Source organism: Lates calcarifer, linkage group LG19 (assembly GCF_001640805.2).
Source record: "Lates calcarifer isolate ASB-BC8 linkage group LG19, TLL_Latcal_v3, whole genome shotgun sequence".
Taxonomy (NCBI): domain Eukaryota; kingdom Metazoa; phylum Chordata; class Actinopteri; family Centropomidae; genus Lates; species Lates calcarifer.
The window spans coordinates 21227616-21245435 of record NC_066851.1 but is presented as its reverse complement, the minus strand read 5'-3'; the positions used below and the strand labels follow the sequence as shown (position 1 = coordinate 21245435).

The window sequence follows — 17820 nt, the reverse complement described above, 5'->3', positions numbered from 1 at the left end:
TGCCAGCAAAAGAACCACCAAACTCAAATCAGACTGACACCATCTAGAGACAGTTCATACCACAACTTTATGATGGAATAATGATTTTCCCCCACTTCTTACTATATTTTCCATATACTTACTACACTGTTTTTTGCCTTCACTCTATGTCGTTTAAGAGGAAAAACAAAGGCCAACAACAGAAAAGAAAAAAGAAAAGAAAGAAAAAAGATAGTGTAACACAAAACTGAGCAGTGATAATATAACTCAAATCATATATTTTTTTGACCATGTCTGTTAGTAACTATATTCACCAATGCTGTATGTACAGATAGAAAAATAAACATGTTTCCCTATTGACCAAAACTGCAAATATAAAAATGATGTAAACAAACCTTTAACTGCATATAAACATGGATAACTGAAGTTATAAATTCATAACATTCAATTTAGTTGTTGTCTAGCCTTGATGGATCTTTAATCGATGGAGAGAAGAAGTTGGGGACCTAAAAATGTCACAGGTCAAGAAAGGTTAAGGAACCCTGTTATAGATGTTTAAAACCCCATACCGCTAGTTAATTTCAGACCTCATACTGTACTCACCTTCCTGTTGGTGGTCAGATTTTTAGCCTTTTATCAGCCTGCAGCAGCCATGGACCCAACAGCTACAGTATGTGGGACAGCAGGAGGTCTGTCCCACATAGCTGATGACCCAAAACATGGAGACTGGCACCAATTACAGCCGCCATATGCAAAGCACAGGTGGCACACAGGCAGCTGGAGGCTCACTTTGTAAAAGAATGACTGCCTGAGCCTTTGCTTTTGTGAAAACAAGCAATGTTGATGAGCCAATGACGCAGTGATCTTTTAAATTTACATCAGGTACTTTGCAGTTTACAAATGTTATTGTCTTCCACTTAAGCCATATTTTCCAGCTGATGTGTGCCTCACCTCAGCTGCCTCACAAATGCATCCCTGCACCATGGCCTTAAGGTATACAGCAAGCTGGAGGAAACACAAATTTGCTCTAGGTTTGTTTACACCAGGGGTCTCATTTATTAAAGTTTCTGATGCACAGGTTTGTGCTCAAAGTTGTGCTTTGTAAAGTTTTGATGTCAGAATCAGCCTCTCAGTGATTTTCTCTGACATATCAAAAGCAAAACTTTGGATAAAATCCTTTTTATTATTACCCAAGGTATGAATGTTATAGACATCATATATATGGTATACACTGTGTAGTATATACACTATACTATAACATCTTTACAAATCACTCCCTGTGTGTGATGAAAAATGGACTTTAACTGAATGCCAGGGGCACTGCTTGAGGGAGGAAAAGGTTGAGTACTTCCTCTGAAATGCAGAGAGGTGATGCTGAAATTAGATGAGTCTGGATCGGGGTCAAGAGTCACATCTTGTCATGGGACCAAAAATTTCTAGACAGGTGAAAAAAGTCCCTCCACTCTGCACAAGAAAAGTGGTCAGAATTCACCTCCATTTACAGTGTCATCTTTATTTGCAGGAAGTGACACATGTCACATCTGGGATTCTGCCTGTGCAGATGAACAGGGAACAGGGTTGGTCAGTCACCTCACGACGCCAGAGGACGAGATGGCACGTCCACTGACTGATAAAGCACAGGACAAATCAAAATGGGGCAACAGAGTTCGGCTGGTGACACATCATGATAAGAGACAGAGGCTTTGTGAAGACCAGAGGTATCACTCAGACTCTTATCACCAGGAAACCACATGACTGCAGTTTTTGTGATTTTCTTAGTTGAAAGTTTAAAGGGTTAGTTCACACAATTCACAAAAAAACATTTTCTCACTTATATCTTGTGGCACTGAATCTAGCCATGCAGAACGATTTAATTTTATGTTCCCAAGCTCACAGATATCTGCCTTTTAAAATTCTGCTGCCACCCCCCCCAAAAAAACTCAATAAGTCTTTTCATTAGCAAAGTCCCAGTTAGTCTGGTGAATCCACAGACCTTAGTGTGGACAGTTTTGCAGGGACTCTTTCTTCTTCTCTCTTTTAAGACAAGTTTGTGGCCAATTGCTTGAGACTGCATTTAATAGTGTTCACTGCTGAAACATAAGGGTATCAACAGTACAGAGCAGCCAAATCTTAACATATGATCACATGTTGCTGCCACAGCATAAGTATTACTGTTAGAGTCACATAATGTTCTACTACTGTGACCACTGACAACGCTTACGAAGTTATTATCTCCAGGCTAGCTTTGCTGTAGTGATACATTTGTTTTACACAATATACCATTAAGTAGCATATTAAAGCTGCACTAATCAACATATTGTTGCTGTTGGGAGGAAACCTCATTGGTCAATTAAAACACCGGGCTCATATACGATGTTTAGAAATTGATTTCACAGCCACTACAACTGATGAAAAACTGTCACAAGCTAATTCCAATTCAGCTTCTATTGTTTTCAGTGAGCACAGCATTTTCCCCTTTTCAAGCAACATAATTAGGCAACTGTGACAAGTGATCCGTTAAACCACATCATAAATAACAGAGGTCCACCAGGTTCCATGTTAAGTTGGCACTGAGTTAAGTTGGCTGAGGAGCTAAACTTATGTTGTATTTGTTGGCAAAATGGTAACATTGGTAATGTTAAATGAGTAGTTTTTAGTTTCCTGAAAAGTAACGGTGATGGACACGCAACGTTTCCACCAGACAGTGACTATATTCATATTAACATTGAGTCAAAAGTCTAAAGGACACTTATAGTGAGAGGTGGCCAAAAAAAGAGTTGACACTGCTTCAAACAAGTTAGAAAATGGGCTAATAATATGCCTAATTACATACACTGTATGTTGGAAACAAGAAACAGTATTTGGGAGTAGGAATTGTATGGGCAGTAAAATGCTTTTGTGACTGCATTGGACCTATCTATAACCTGAAACTCAAAACAAAATGATCTTGTGATTCAACATTAGATTAGGCCTTGTTTGTAACCGAGCACACAATTCTGTGAAAGCTGGACAAACACAACTAAACTATAGATACCATTAGAGGTAAGTGAGAAAATATTGTGTAGTGACCAGGCCCTTTAAACCCTAATTTCAGATCTACACAGGCATGACTGAGGAACCATAAACAATTTTTTCCCTCTTGTAGAACTTGGCAGGCAAAATCCAACAACTCTTGTGCTGTTATGACAATATTATGAGCTTATAGTGTGTTAGCTTTGTTAGGTCCAACTGTGAAACAGAATGTGTCATTTTCATCAGGTCTGCTTGTAGCAACGCCTTTTCTTTCTTTGTGTTAAAACCAGCATATGTTGTGTCATTTAACAATGCTGTGAAACAAATGGGTGTTTCTTCAGATAACTGAATGGCAAGACTCAATGGCAGTACTGAAGATGACACATTCCCTGTTAAGAGATTTTTGCTCTTAAACCACCTTGGTCTCTCACCATACGTTTCACACTTTATAGACATATCCGCTCCACAAAGCAGAGCTGTGCTTTACAGTACATTTTGTAAATCGTCCCAAGTTGAGGGAAAGAGTCCCAGCAGGTAGTGAGCCAACACAAGTTACCGGCGGCAAAGCATGATTGGTCACAAACTTGTTGATAGATATCCGTTTTCTCTGCGGCAAAGTCCACATATACATTTAAAAAATAGAAACTCGTCTCCATCTCTTGTTACTTCACCAAAACCATATAATGTTTTTTTTACATTTCTGAAGAGAAACAGACCCACACATTTTTCAGGCCTTCACACTTAAAGCTTAATGAATGAATATGAAGAGTCCCCTTCCAAAGTGAGGTATCCACCATTTGCAAAAAAAATGACATCTGCTCATGTGAAATGATTTATAGCATTAAAATTAAAACAATTTACAATACATTGAAGGCTAATAAGTAATGTAGGTCCTTGTTCAACAAAATAACACATTCACAGACTTTGGGAGATCTTCTTAATATTGTTAAATTTCAATTATAATTTTTTCTATATTTTTTTTTATTTGGAAATGAACTCTTCATACCTGCAACTTAAAACACAACAGCAAACAGTCAAAGAATTTCATTGTGATTTGACTCGATAGTAATGTGTGTCCATCTAACATTTCAGGTAATAAAATTTTGTGAAATTAAAATGAAAACTGTGGCGTTGAAATAAAAAGCAAAGCTGAATGAGCAGAGTGCTGCATGTGGTAGGACATACACACATCCACCTTAAATTTCATGGAACACTTCATCACAGCTCATCTGAGAGAAAAGTCTTAACATTTAATATTTTTCTTTTACACCAAGGAATGTTCAAGGACAAAAAAAGATAATTTTTTTTGTTTTTATATAGATTTTTTAATAGTTTTCCTCCACTGCATCTTCAGTGTCTCTTCACTGTACACCTTCTGAACCCACTGGCCCTTTTCACTGTAACTTGGACATTATATTCAGATGAGCAAAGTCTGCGTGTGTGTCGCTTGTAACAGTTTGTGTTTGTGCAGGCGTGAAGCAAGAAATGAGGTGTGTACTTCCTGGTCCCCCCCCCCAGTGGTGCAGTAGCGGCACCCTTTTTGGTGGTCATCACAAGGGGCGTGGGCTGCACAGCACAACACATCTGCTCTGAGTCATGATTCACAAAAAGAGATTAAGTGTGATTTTTGTGACAGAGAGGGAGAGGGGAGCGGGGCAGGACAAAGTCGACCCTTTCCCCCACTGTCATTTGACACATAGAAATGGCTCTTTCTCTCTTTCAACCCCACCCTCCCCCCCAGGTCTGGAGTTTTGTCCATGGAGGCCAAGTGAGCGAGGCCTCTTATTAGTCAGAGAGCAGCAGCAGGAGGGTGGACAGCAGCCAGCCGAGGCCTAAGAGCAGGGACAGGCAGACGGGCTCGACTCCGCGATCCGACAGGCCTGGAGACGGAAGAGTAGAGTCTTCCTCATCGCCCCACAATCTGTCGTTCTCGTTCACCTGAGAGGAAACGGATGTGATGCGGTTAGTTATGTCTCCAGATTCAACATCTTTTCAGGGCAAGCAGTGAGAAAAAAACTGATCAGGAAGTAGAAATTTTATGAGCAACTATGTGCATATAATGGCCAAATTTTCCACTTACACAGTTGAAAAAGACGGGAGAAGGCGAAGAGGACATTGCCACTTATCAGTCAGACGCAATTTCACAGTGAGAGATGTTTTTTTTTTCTGCAAACATTTTCAGAGTAAACTCTTAAATCAGTTGGGCTCCATCTTTAGATTATTCTCCTCTTCTCTCTCCATCCTACACACTGCAACTTCTTTTACCCAACAGATATCTATGGCTCTTCTCTCTTTTTGTTTTCTGTGCCTGTCCAATCTCCTGGTTTCTGTCTCTTGCTTTTACAGCTGTTGGTGGCATAAGTCTATGAAAGAACCAATTTTTAAATAATGTTTTGTGACACAACATTAAAACCAATGACAGATAAAGTGCATAACATTGATCATCTCATTAAAATGCAGTGTTCTACTGGGAATCTTAGGTGGATGTTACTTTGACATGTACCACATACCTAAATATTGCTACAGACCAACCACTCCCCAATGGCAGGGACCTCCCCCAGCAGGACAATGCTCCCACCACATCACAAAAACTGCACAGAAATGTCTCGAGGAACACAACTAAGAGCCCGGTAAATTAGTTAAAACTGATTTGCTTCTCCCAAAAGATCTCAGTGTTTTGTTTTTTTTTATTTAAGAAAACAAGTAAAAACTATAAACCTTAACACTGCTATGTGAGTCTTCCTTATTCACAAACTTTGCTACTGTTGACAAACCAGAGCTGATTGAAATGCACAGCAACATCTCCGGTGTCAATTTAATTTTTGTTGATTTATCAGTAACAGTTATTTAAATGTGACATGATGTTGGTTGAAGACTCATTACATCTGATGGTATGACTCTGAGGCAGCTGTCCAGAGCTAATTTACCGGTTTAATTAACTCTTGACTGGTGTCGCCTCCGTGGCACTTTATTTGATCCTGGGTTGATACTGGGCTATCAGGTGACAAAATGTCCATGTTTAACAAAGTGTCACTTTTCTGTTTACCTTATCTCTGTAGAATAACATTTACTGAGATACAGAGGATGATAAAGAGTGTTGGAACAATCATGTGTGGGACGAGGCGTTCAGAGGACCTGAGGCGGGAACATGTAATTTGGGCTTTTGGCCCTTTTCTTCAGTTTTCCCTCTGGAAATAAGTAAGTGGCCTAGTTATACATTTAGCTTGTGAAGTTTATTTATATCTGTTGGCGAATTGTCAATTATGTTATCTACAGCATTTTTGGGTTCCCATTAGGAACCAAATGCATGGAACAAATTTCCTCAGCCTGAAGTGAAGTATATTATTTATAAATTTCTCCTCATTATTAAAATCTGTGTGTAATGCAAAACAGACTGTCCACATTAAAATTTATGTTCAACTGTTGTTTACTTTACTTCTTCATTGTATTGGTTACATTAATGATGTTTACAGAACCAGTTTATACTGTTGATGAAGCGGTTATGAATATGGGACAGTTATTTTATATGTTCACACTGAAAGATGTGTGACAAACACTAAACCAGAAACACAACTCTCAATACTTCTGTTTCTACAGTGGCAGCTGACAAACTTTTAATGCTTCCAACATCCAAACTGATACTTTTATACACTTTCCTTTTTGATGACATGTTTATATATGTAACTCTATACAGTATGTTTCATATTTTAAGTTAAGAAGTTTGTGTTTACATTTATAATCACTGGGCAATTAACATTTATATGGAACTATGTCATCCATAATAAAATGTTTGTTTACATTCTGATTCTCTTTGTTTCAGTTGTTTAAACTTTTTTTCTTGTTGTGTGTGTGGAATCCTTTTACTGCTGCTTAATGACCCCACTGGGATCAATAAAGTTACATCCAATTTTAAAGCTTCAAAGCCTCATTCATTCTTTCAAACATCCCTACGATAAACACCATGATAGGTTAGTCTTTAGTGAGCAGTAGTGCATGGTCAGTATTGACTTAATCAGCTAATACCAGGTTGTCACAGTTTGTACACAGTGTGTTTTTTGAGTGTTGGTATATTAAAGAGTTGTTGGCTTATAAAGTACTGTTGCTAGATTTTTATTTAACTCATGAATATTAAAATGGGCCCTAAAAATCCTACATTGGTTGAACTTAAGCAGAAGAAACTGACGTTTAAGAAACTTACTGATGATTATATTTTATTGTATAAAGTCACCTCACTGAAACTGAGCATTGTGGCACTGATTCATGAGGACTTCTCCTTGAACTACTGTAGCTTAGATTATTGCTTTGGACAAAGGCCTCTGCCAAATACATATACATGTAAAAATTCACATTGTGCACAAAGTAGCAAACAGATACAGTTTCTGTGTCTTCATCTCATTTTTAGTGTGACTGACTTTGTACCTGACACAGTCTGGTATTGTAAATCCCACCTGTCTGTAGCTGCCAGGAGGTTAAAACAAACATGCCAAGGCATCTGCAGCCATATGACCCAATTGTGAGTGAGGCTCCATTAGTGCCTCTCTGTTTGGAAAAGGTTGTACATCACATTTTCAGTCTTCCATCTTGTCTCACCTGAGTAGGTATCTGTGCTCGCAGAATGTTCTGCTCTGTTTCCATGGAGACGCCCGGGGCGGTGGTTGCCAAGAATGGGATCTGGTTGTCCGTCGCTGGACTGGGCATCCCGGGCTGGCTGGCACCCGTTTTCACATCAGAACCATTCCCGAAGGCCAGGATGGCATTTTCTAGAACACAAGAGCAGCAGCGACATTGTTTATAAAGAGACATGACTGGCACCTTAATAGATCAAATCTGCACATCCACACTGCAAAGACTTGTCTCATTTTCACATCAGCCATCACCTCTGGTGTCCTCTTGCTTTTTCCCTGCATGACTCTTTTTAATGTGATTGGTCACTTTATAATTATGTACTGGGGGACTGTAATTATGATGCAGTCATGGAATGTGAGGGAAAATCAACCTTTCAGAGTCATGAGGCGGCTGCAGGACCATATTCCCTTTAGTCAGAAACATTTACACATATATACACCTGTCTCCTCAGCCACAGTCACTAAGTGGTACTGAAATAAACAGGATTTGATCATTTAAAAAAAAATGAAAAGTCGTTGTACAGTTCTCTGCACAAAAGAAGTGATGCATGAGTAGTTAAAGAGAAAAATACTCCCTCCACAGAGAACAGATTTCTGGATAATGGAAGTTCACTTAACGGCAAATTTGAATAGCAAAAGGAGATCGCTGGTCATGATATAAAGCAACGAATAATAATGAATAATGAATGAATTAAGTTATTTTTTTTTTGGTCAGCAAGCTTGCTGACTGGCTTACATAAAAAGCTGTGGGGTAGCATTAAAAGACAGAGGTGAAAATTTCCCAGACACTGAGTCAATTTGACATACTCACTTCTGACCTTCCTGCTGGCTTTCAACACAAAGGCTGCATTCAAAATCAGCCTCCATTTACTAGTCTGTACATATAGGACATGCTGTAGGGAATTCTATATAAACATAACAGTGTAGTGTTGTCAGTTGTTGAAAAGTGCGTAACAATGTAGGAGAGTTTCTTAGAGCTATAATTTACACTCACACACCATCATAATCTCATGTACAGCACTGTTACCTCAGTGCAGTGAGACAGAAGAGTGGTGTGAATGCTGTTTGTTAGAGAGTTGTGGTGTGTGTGTGACTGAGACTGACAGTATGTCCAAGAAACAAATTATAGTGTGTGTGTGTGAAAGAAGAGTAGTAAAGCTGAGAAAAATAATAGCGGCTGTAAGAGAAAATAATAATATGTCAGTATAGCAGTATGTGAAAAACACAGTGAGTAGGTGTTTGGCTTCAGATAAAGCATAAATCTCATCTTTGTGCTGCTTGTCTAAGTCTTCTTGGTCTGGTGCACCAAGCCATATTGGCCTTGGTACAGCCCCCTGTGGCCGGAGGGTGGAAAACACCCACTGTAACTATGGAGACTCCTGCAGGTGTAAAGGATGAGCACTAACTGATGAAGTTTGATAAATACATGTCTAATTAACTTTCCCACCTCCAATAAATAACATTTCTACTGGAAGAATCCTGAACTGTCTCCCACGCAGTAGCTGGGACAGTCCCAGATGGAGACTACAGAGAGTAATGGAGTATGATTACGAATGTAAGGAGGTATTAGTGGTGTGGGTGTGTGGGGAAAGTATGTTATTGTACACAGGACATTATAATGGTGTCTGAAAGCAAGTGGTATTTAGACCTTTAATAACCTCTCATACTGGCGAGCCTGTGGCAGTTAAGTTGTTGTTTTGTATTTTGTTAAATGATGTAATCAACACTGTGTGTATGTGTGTGTGTGTGATATTATGGAGAGAAAATGTTAATTAACCACAAGTTGTAATATTGTTTTATTGTTATCTGGCTTAAATTTATGTTGTGTTTAAATCTCCTGAACTATTTGAAGATTAATCAAGGACTATTTGAAGGCCTTGATTAGGATTCTTCATCGAGGCTCTTGGCTTTCTTTCTTAACACAAACACATACTAACATATTGCTCTTAGGGAATCAGGCATTCAACAATAACATTCAATTGACTTAATTAACCAGTTGAGTAGCCTTAGCTAACAGGACAGAGGGTTAAAAAGAATCTTTCCAAAATGCTTCTGGGCTTAATTTCACCTGTAGTTGATGATGGATGTGCTGTAGTCCTAGAACTGAAGGTCTTACTTTTTAAAATTTTAAGCCTTATGCAATTTATAATCTAGATGAAAGTTATGTGTACAATGTTTGATGATTGATTTCAAAGTAAGGTCAAAATTCTATGAATTATGCTGTAGTATTGTCATATTTTTTTCCAGTGCTTTCATTCACTCAGTAAAAGCCAAGGACATAGACTCTCAGACCCTCTCAACCTGGCAGGATTCTCTCTTTAGTAAAATATGAGCTCTACACAGGGTCATGGGCAGTGAAGCGCCAACACACACAAACCACCAATATGTGCTGAAAATCCTCTACTGCAGCACTAGAAGAGAAAAGTGGAAATTAATCATATCATTATGCAATGCTGATAATTCATCAAAATACATGTTTGAAATAAATGAGTGCACTTGAGGGTAGAAATTTATAAAACAAACTTAATGTAAAACTTTTTCCATTTAGGACACCGCTACTATGTCTTACACAATAAAGCTATGAAAGAGTGGGAAGGTATTTGCTGATTGGATAGAACAAGTGAGCTCACTGATTGGCTGTTGCTGCTCCTATTGTCACCCTCAACACTTAAGAGAAAAAAGGAGAGAAATGAGAGTCGACACTGCACAATTTCTCTATTGTTGACAGCCTGATATAACACATGTATACATCAGTTGCACTTGAAAATAAAGACACAATGCCCACAGACTATGGGTGACATCACTACTCACAGGTGGCAAATATCAAGTCTTTAAATAATGGCTGAACACATAAACACTCTTCTAGCCACAGCGGTACGACAGCTGAGTCATAACATCCCCTCACTAAACAATGGTAATGTTAAATAGATTTTGATTTGCCAGCTGGCAACAGCAGTGAACAATTATGTTCAACAAAAGTACCAAAATTAAAAGCCATGTCATCTCCCGCTGCCACTACCCACAGCATTTTGAGAAATCACGACCTGTCTTTCTGCTTGTCAGTTCAAAACACTTTCCTGAGTGGATTTTATCTCATTGTACCTTTATGTTATAGTTTAAAACTTTTAGAGCATGTTTGATGGATGGTGATGTGAAGTGGGTGGTAAGGCTCAAAGGCAATGTAAATGCTACAGTACAGCAGGTGGGATCCACCATCTATCTTGTTTATACAGTATGTGACAAAAGATAAGTGTCGCAGATAAAAGGAGTTTTTGATAAGTTTAAAGTGTCTTTTCTTCTTTTTGCTTCTCATGCTAGAGGGAAACTATAAACTCATACACAGTGATCAAATGTAAAAGTACATTTAGTCAAATACTGTACATTAGTACAATTTTGAAGTACTTGTACTTTACTAGACTGTTTCCAGTTTATGTAGCTTTTCAGATCAAGATTTTACACACTAAACATATCATTTTATAAAGTACTTTAAGTTTGTTCCACTGAAATCTGGATTTCAAAAATCTAACATTGTGCTGGCTGAGGACTTTTACTTAAAGCTGCACGAATCAATATTTTCATACAAACAAAGCATGAAATGACTGTGTTATGTTAAAATGTGTCATTTAGTTGCACAGAGAATTTACCTAAACTTACCTATATGTGTAATAACTGATTTTTGGCCACTTGGAGATGACAAATTTATCACCTTTTGATATGACAGTTGATATGGCAAACTTGTTAGCATACAGTCACCCACAGTCCAATATTCACTCTTCCTTTAGCTCTTCGCTTTGGATCTCCACCAATTCCTGAGAAAAATATCAGGCTCTTTAGCTGCTAAATGCCCCACTACAGTAAACAATTAACCCCTTTGTCTGTCTGCAGTCTAATGCTGAACAGGTAGAGTACAATGGGGATTTTTTTTAGAGATTTTTCTTTGAAAACAGCCACCTGCATCTGAAAATAGCACTATAAGAGTGGTGAAAGTGAAAATTGAGGGCGAAAAGCTGAACAATGACCTTAAAGACACTGTAATGCTCTGCAGAACTGAGGAAACCTATAAGCTCCGGTTCTAATTTTCTGTGGGGTCATCATAATGAGCGACCCCTTTCACATTACACAGTCATTTGATCCTTTATAAACATAAACATAGTGATTCTAGCTGCTTTAAGCACATCGTTTTGTTTTTAAGTCTGCAAACTCTATTAGCCTTATTTCTAGCACCGGCAGGTATAGTCATTTTCAGCAAACAAGCTCTGATAAACCCACTATACACTACCTGCCCAGCAGCAAATAGCACAGACAAGTTAATGACTAGTTACTGCACATTGTGGAATATTTAGCAGCTAAAGAGAGAGCCGCTGGATGCTAATGTGTTGTTGCTCTCCCAAGTTGCCAAAAACTTTATTAATCCAAGTAAAGGTTTCAGTCCAAGCCTTTTTTTACTCATATATTTACATTATACTGCTGCTTAAACATACCAACAGTGAACATGCTCTACAGAAAGAATTCACCAAGACCAAGGTTTGATCCCTTACTGCCAAATCTTCACAGTACATGTACTTGTTCTAATATGTTTACAAACACAAACTACTAGGTGTCAGTCATTGTTGTTAATTTGCTGAAACATGTTGCATATTGATAATGATGACTGGAGGAATGTGAATCTTTAGAGATCTTTTCCCCTCTTTCACAGTTGTAAAAGGAACAGATGTTCAAGTTTGGATGTGGTTCAGTTAAATAAACAGATGTTTTTGATGCATGGGGTTTGAATCCTCACCTGACTGAAACAGAATTGTTTATGCCTTCACTGTCAGCACTGTAAGAGATGATAAGAGGGAGATTCTCTGTATGGCCAAATACTTTCTCAGTGTTTAGAAGAAAAGTAGGATGGTGCTGACAAGTCATACAACTATAAACAAAATTTAAAATAAAAGAAAAGTAGGATTGAACTTTGACTTAGTTCTCTACAAATGGGTTTAAAACGCCTGTCAGCCTTTCAATTTTTCATCTGTCAGTTGTCTGTAAGGATATAACAGTCACACTGAATATTTAAATAGGCCACTTACAGTGAGTAGGCTATGACTGGGAGGAATGTCACTGTATGTACATTCTGTACTATGTATAATTTACTGTGTGGAGGATTTATACGATTTTATTCACCCCAAAGCGAACCCATTACATCAAGTTCCTGGATTTTCCCCAACCAGAATGACTTACGATCATATGACGAATTAATATTCTACAAGCATTCATTTTCATTTGGCTAATGGGCTACTCGGCACCAATTACGTTTGCATGAAAGTCATTTCAATTAAAATATGCTCAAATGAAGACATGAATGAGAGATTCATCAATTAATATCCCCAGCTTATACTGTAAGATGGATGTGGGTGCTTAGACATGAGAATCACACCATTATTCCATCTGTTCCCAGCAAAAATCCTCAGATTTCAGAAGCGACTCGCTGGTTATTAGTGATGGGATTTCAAAGTGGAGTATTGGGGTGTGACACACAAATACTGATTTCTCACAGGATCATAATAAATTGATCCATCCACCTGAGGTAGTTTGCCTTTGCAAACAAAATTCTGCATCAATCAATGCAGAGCCTGGACTCGACTCCCTCCACTGGTGCAACACTGAGCATCAACTACTAGATAAAAGATGGAGTTGGTGGATGGGAGGCCCGCGCAATTTTATTGCCAGCTCTGCAGCTAATTAGAGAATCTGAAAGTTGCAACACAACAGAAACTAGTCAATAGCGAGGAAAACAGATTGAGCATGACTGAGGGTGTGTATACATCAGCACCTTGCAGTAGAGCCTGTGGACCAGCGTGCTAATGGTGCGGTGGGTCATTAGCATTGGTAGGACAGGTGGGAAAGTGTGCCGCCGTGTTCAAAGTGCGCAGTTAGCGCTCGGCAGAGTGCAGCAATCCCCTGGCAGGCTGACGGATGAGAGAAGTGAGGGGTGCAACTCCAGCTGCTCGCCACCGTGCTTTGCCACCCGCCGTCACGCAGAGATGAAATGCCAATTGATATCTTCAGTGGTAAGCTGTTGTGACAGTTCCTTTGTAAATGTTTGGACACGGCTGTTTAAGCACCGCCATCTTGCATCTCTTTGACTTTTAACTTTCTCCCTGGAGGCTTTTTTTTGTTTTGTTACTGACTTCGTAGGTTCACCTGAAGTCACACTGCAGAGCACATCCTGTGCACACCCCTTTCCTGTCCCCAACATTCCTGACATATTACTGGATACCCTCTCTTTCTCCTGTTACACCAACAATTTAACTTCCAGAAAAATTAAAATAATTGCAGAAATAAATGAGCTTCACCTCCATCTGTCCTCTCATTTTTCCCTGACACACTCAGCTTTCCGAGAACGAAGAAGTCCAGAGCTGCTGCTCTGCATAGTGATGTGGTTATTATGGCTGTGATGAGGAGGTAAGGCAGGGTGACAGCTGTTTTTAAAACCTGAGTGCGCTCACTCGAGAGAGGGTATTTTTTAAGCAGTTTTTCCCCTCCCCTATCTGCAAACGACTGTATTCTTCCCTGCCACTATTCTTTCTGTCCACCTCATTAGTTCGGAAGCAGGAAACCAAATTACGCTCAATTACAAAGTCATCAAAGGCCATCTGAAGTCCTGTCTCAGCAAGGAGGCCCCACAGCAAAAGCACTGGGGGGCCCGGCATGCAAAATAATGCTGAATACAGTTACAAAAAGATGTAAGCACCAAAAGAGACCAGGAGGATTTATTTAATTGACAACGGTGCTGTCCACTTGTTAAACAGAACCATCACTAAAGGACAGGAGAGTCTTTTGGCTTTAGTCAAAACGAATAACACTTCATTCTCTGTACACTGTGATTACATGAGGAACATGGGGAAAAGAAAGACATTCAGGAGCTCTCCCAGGGCGGATTCATTTTCCCAATTACTGGCTCGAATCCAAACTCTCCTTGCCAAATCATTATGTACACTTTCTCCCCAAAATAGAAGTGTGGCCTGCCTGCGCCTGGCAAACAAGACTAAACTCCAATTGAGATGAGAGTGCGACATGCATCGCTGGTCCATGAATTGCCTTGCCCATTAGAAACTTGTTCATCCTTATTATCACGTATGCGCTGTTTGGCTTCAGCCATTTGCTCAGACAGGAGAAGAGGAGCTTTTTTTTTTTTTTTCTTTTTTTTGCTCAGGCAGAGGGAAATGAGGCCAGTCAGTCTGAGGTTTGTTTTTCTGGGTCTCTAAGGAGCTTACAGTAAACAGCACACAGGAGCTGCCTTAGCAAGTCTGAGTCCTGACTGCAGGATGCACACGACGAGCTTCACTCAAAAACAAGACATCCATCAACCAGTTGAAAAACATATGTGACTACTCTGGGAGGTTTAACTCACTACAGGGTAATGTGCATTTCATTTGCTATCTGAAATTGGTTACTTAGACAACAGAAGCATCTTAACAAATGTCATCTCACAGGTAGGGCTGGGTGGGTGGATGAAGGTTGAATATCCATCTGTATATCAGTGTATTTACTGTATGTCCTGCATGTTTTCTATTGTATTTCAATGGCTACTACAAGGCTGATTTCCTAAAGGGTTTGCTATGCTTGAAACGAACTAGACTGCATGATGTTTCGTCTACTACTACTACAGGCCAAAGGGTTCTTGATCTCTCTTCAAGAGCTCAGTGAATTTTACAAATGGGGTTAACGCCAAACACCATCAGTCTCTCCACTAAAGCAGACTTTGTGTTACACTTATAGAAGTAGGTGAAAACTAAGAGAGACAACTTGAGAGAATAACAGGCCAATCACTGCATAAAAGTGGGAACAATTGCTGAACAGTCTGTTTTGGAAAGTTACAAACACAACAAAGGAGGTTTTAGACATTGTTAGACAACTTGATAAAAGTCGTCTAACAATGTCTAACAAAGTTTAAAGCATACAGTGGCCCTAAAGTGAACTGATGAGAAGTGATGAGTGTAACATAAAAACACAACCTACTCACTGGAAAAACAATGGCAGTCTTTAATCTTATAAAATCTAAAGAAATATTATTTTTCCTTCGGCCCTTTGGAAATCTGCAGCTGCAACTTTGAAGGACTGACTAATTAATTAAAACCCATTATAGTACTTCAAGTGGTGATGCCTTTGTTGAGCACAATTAATAAAAGCTTTACTGTACTGTGAGCTTTGCCACTTGAAATTTTAGTCTGTTTGTTCTTCACAAATCTTAATTTCTTATTCTCATGAAGATCCTCCCTTCTCTTTTATTGATGCCATTCTTCCAGATTGTTGCTTTTATGTTTTTTCCCCCTCCATCTTTAATGAGGGGGTTGGTGCCGTGGTGTTTCTGCACTGAACTCTGAGCTGTGCCATACCATACCTTTGTACCTGGGGGTTTATAACATAAAAAGCAGCCTAAATGGGGTTTAAAGCAGATCTGTTTCCCTCTGCTCTTAAACTCCAGATGTCCAGATATGAGCCACTGGAGAGATTATGTATCTAATCTGGCTTGGGAGCCCTCAGGAGCCCTCAGGAGGAGCTGGAAAATGTTGCTGGGCAGAGGAATGTATGGACTACCTTGCCTAGCTTGCTACCACTGTGACCCTGCCTCGAATAAATGGCAGAAAATGGATGGGTATTTAATAATCATAGAGTACAATAATAATAATAATAATGGGCACTAAGGCCAGAAAAATGATAAAATTGAGAGGCAATTTGCAATGAAAGTAATTATGGAATAAATTATTTTTACAACTGAAATTTCTTTGGGCAAAATATTTTTAGTTACAGAGCACTCAGCATTAATAATATATTGCACATTGCTGAACAAAACATTTGGCTAAAGTTGAAGAAAAGACCTTTATAATCTATATAGTATAGGATCCATCTGACTATCATTGGAGAGCAACCTAGACCAGCTTTATGTCCTGTCATGATCAAAAAGAATTAAGGTTATGTCTATGTATATGATATACTTTCAGTTGTTCATTCTCAGATTAGTAATGTAATTAGAGGATTGTAATGTTAAATAGTAGCATGAATTTCATACTTGATATGAGAACTGGGTTTGGCAAAAATAGTTGTGTTGTGTAAAGATAGTAGAGCAGTGGGTGAGAATCTCCAGTCACATGTCTAGTGGACTTTGGCAGCCACAATGGAACCAGCCGCATCTGCTTGAATCAGGAGCAAGAGGTCACATGTGTGATGTCTGCTGAGAAGCTGCTGCTTTTTTGGTCATAATTGAACTAAGACATAGCCTTGTACAACTTTAACAAACAGTGACATTCTCTTTTGTCACCACATGACAGCAGCTTCAGTTTGCTTTGTACTGTCACTGGTGTCATTGGTCTGTCACCAGTGTTGTTACTGATGCAGACAGCTTTGCAAGAACTTGTCTTCTTTTGTTGTTAGAAATAATAATAACCCAGAATAAATTCCAGTGTCTGCTGTGACACCAGCAGCTACAGTTTGTATTATTTTGTCACTGGTGTCATTCTTCTGTTGCTGGTGCCATCACTCAGTCAGAGGGATGATCTCTTATCATCAGAACTGTTTTATTTGTGTTATTGGACAAATAAAAGCTACAACAAAAGGCAAAGGACTGAAGAGGATTGGTGGATAATCATTATGTAACATCAGCTGCAGTTAAGCCATCACTCTTTGTTTCATCCTTTGTGCTGCTGCAAAAGGAGACATGTTTGGGTTACCATAAATATTTTTTCTGCTGTGATAAATTTCCAAGGATGATCTAAACAAAATAATATTACATGTCATAAGCCATTACTGTGTGCCACCAGAGCTGTAGTGTTTGGTTAATGTCACTGCTGCCATCACTCAGGAGCCTGCTTGTCTGCGCGCCTTATTTGTGCAAAGAAGAAAATGAATATTGACTGAAATAACACATGGAGAGGGAGTGACTATGAAGTCTTTACTGTGTCACTGATGTGTCACCATCACTTCTCAAGGATGTTTTTCTAAGAACAGAGATCAAAGATGAAAAAAAAGAAAGAGAGAAAGATGGAACAAAGTGATGGTCTAGAGATCACTTGTTAGACAGCGTGGGCAGGACTGTTGACTGTTGACTGTTTCCTTGTCTTTCTCTCTGAAAAACAGGTTAGTAGCTAGGTTTATATACTGAGGTTATGAGTCCAAACATTGTTTAATTGATCTATAAATAAAAATATATTGTTCTTATTCTATT

At 39.0% G+C, this 17820-nt stretch overlaps 1 protein-coding gene across 1 annotated transcript in view; it reads right to left on the bottom strand.

Annotated features, from left to right (window-relative positions):
* Positions 1 to 1142: 1142 nt before the first annotated feature.
* Positions 1143 to 17820, bottom strand: part of gfra4a (GDNF family receptor alpha 4a) — a 116447-nt gene continuing 99769 nt past the window's right edge. The window contains exons 7-8 of the mRNA XM_018666276.2: positions 7582 to 7751; positions 1143 to 4929 (exon numbers count right to left, since the gene is read on the bottom strand). Coding sequence (XP_018521792.1) covers positions 4777 to 4929; positions 7582 to 7751 — 323 coding nt within the window. The 3' untranslated portion in view covers positions 1143 to 4776. The remainder of the gene's footprint in view (positions 4930 to 7581; positions 7752 to 17820) is intronic.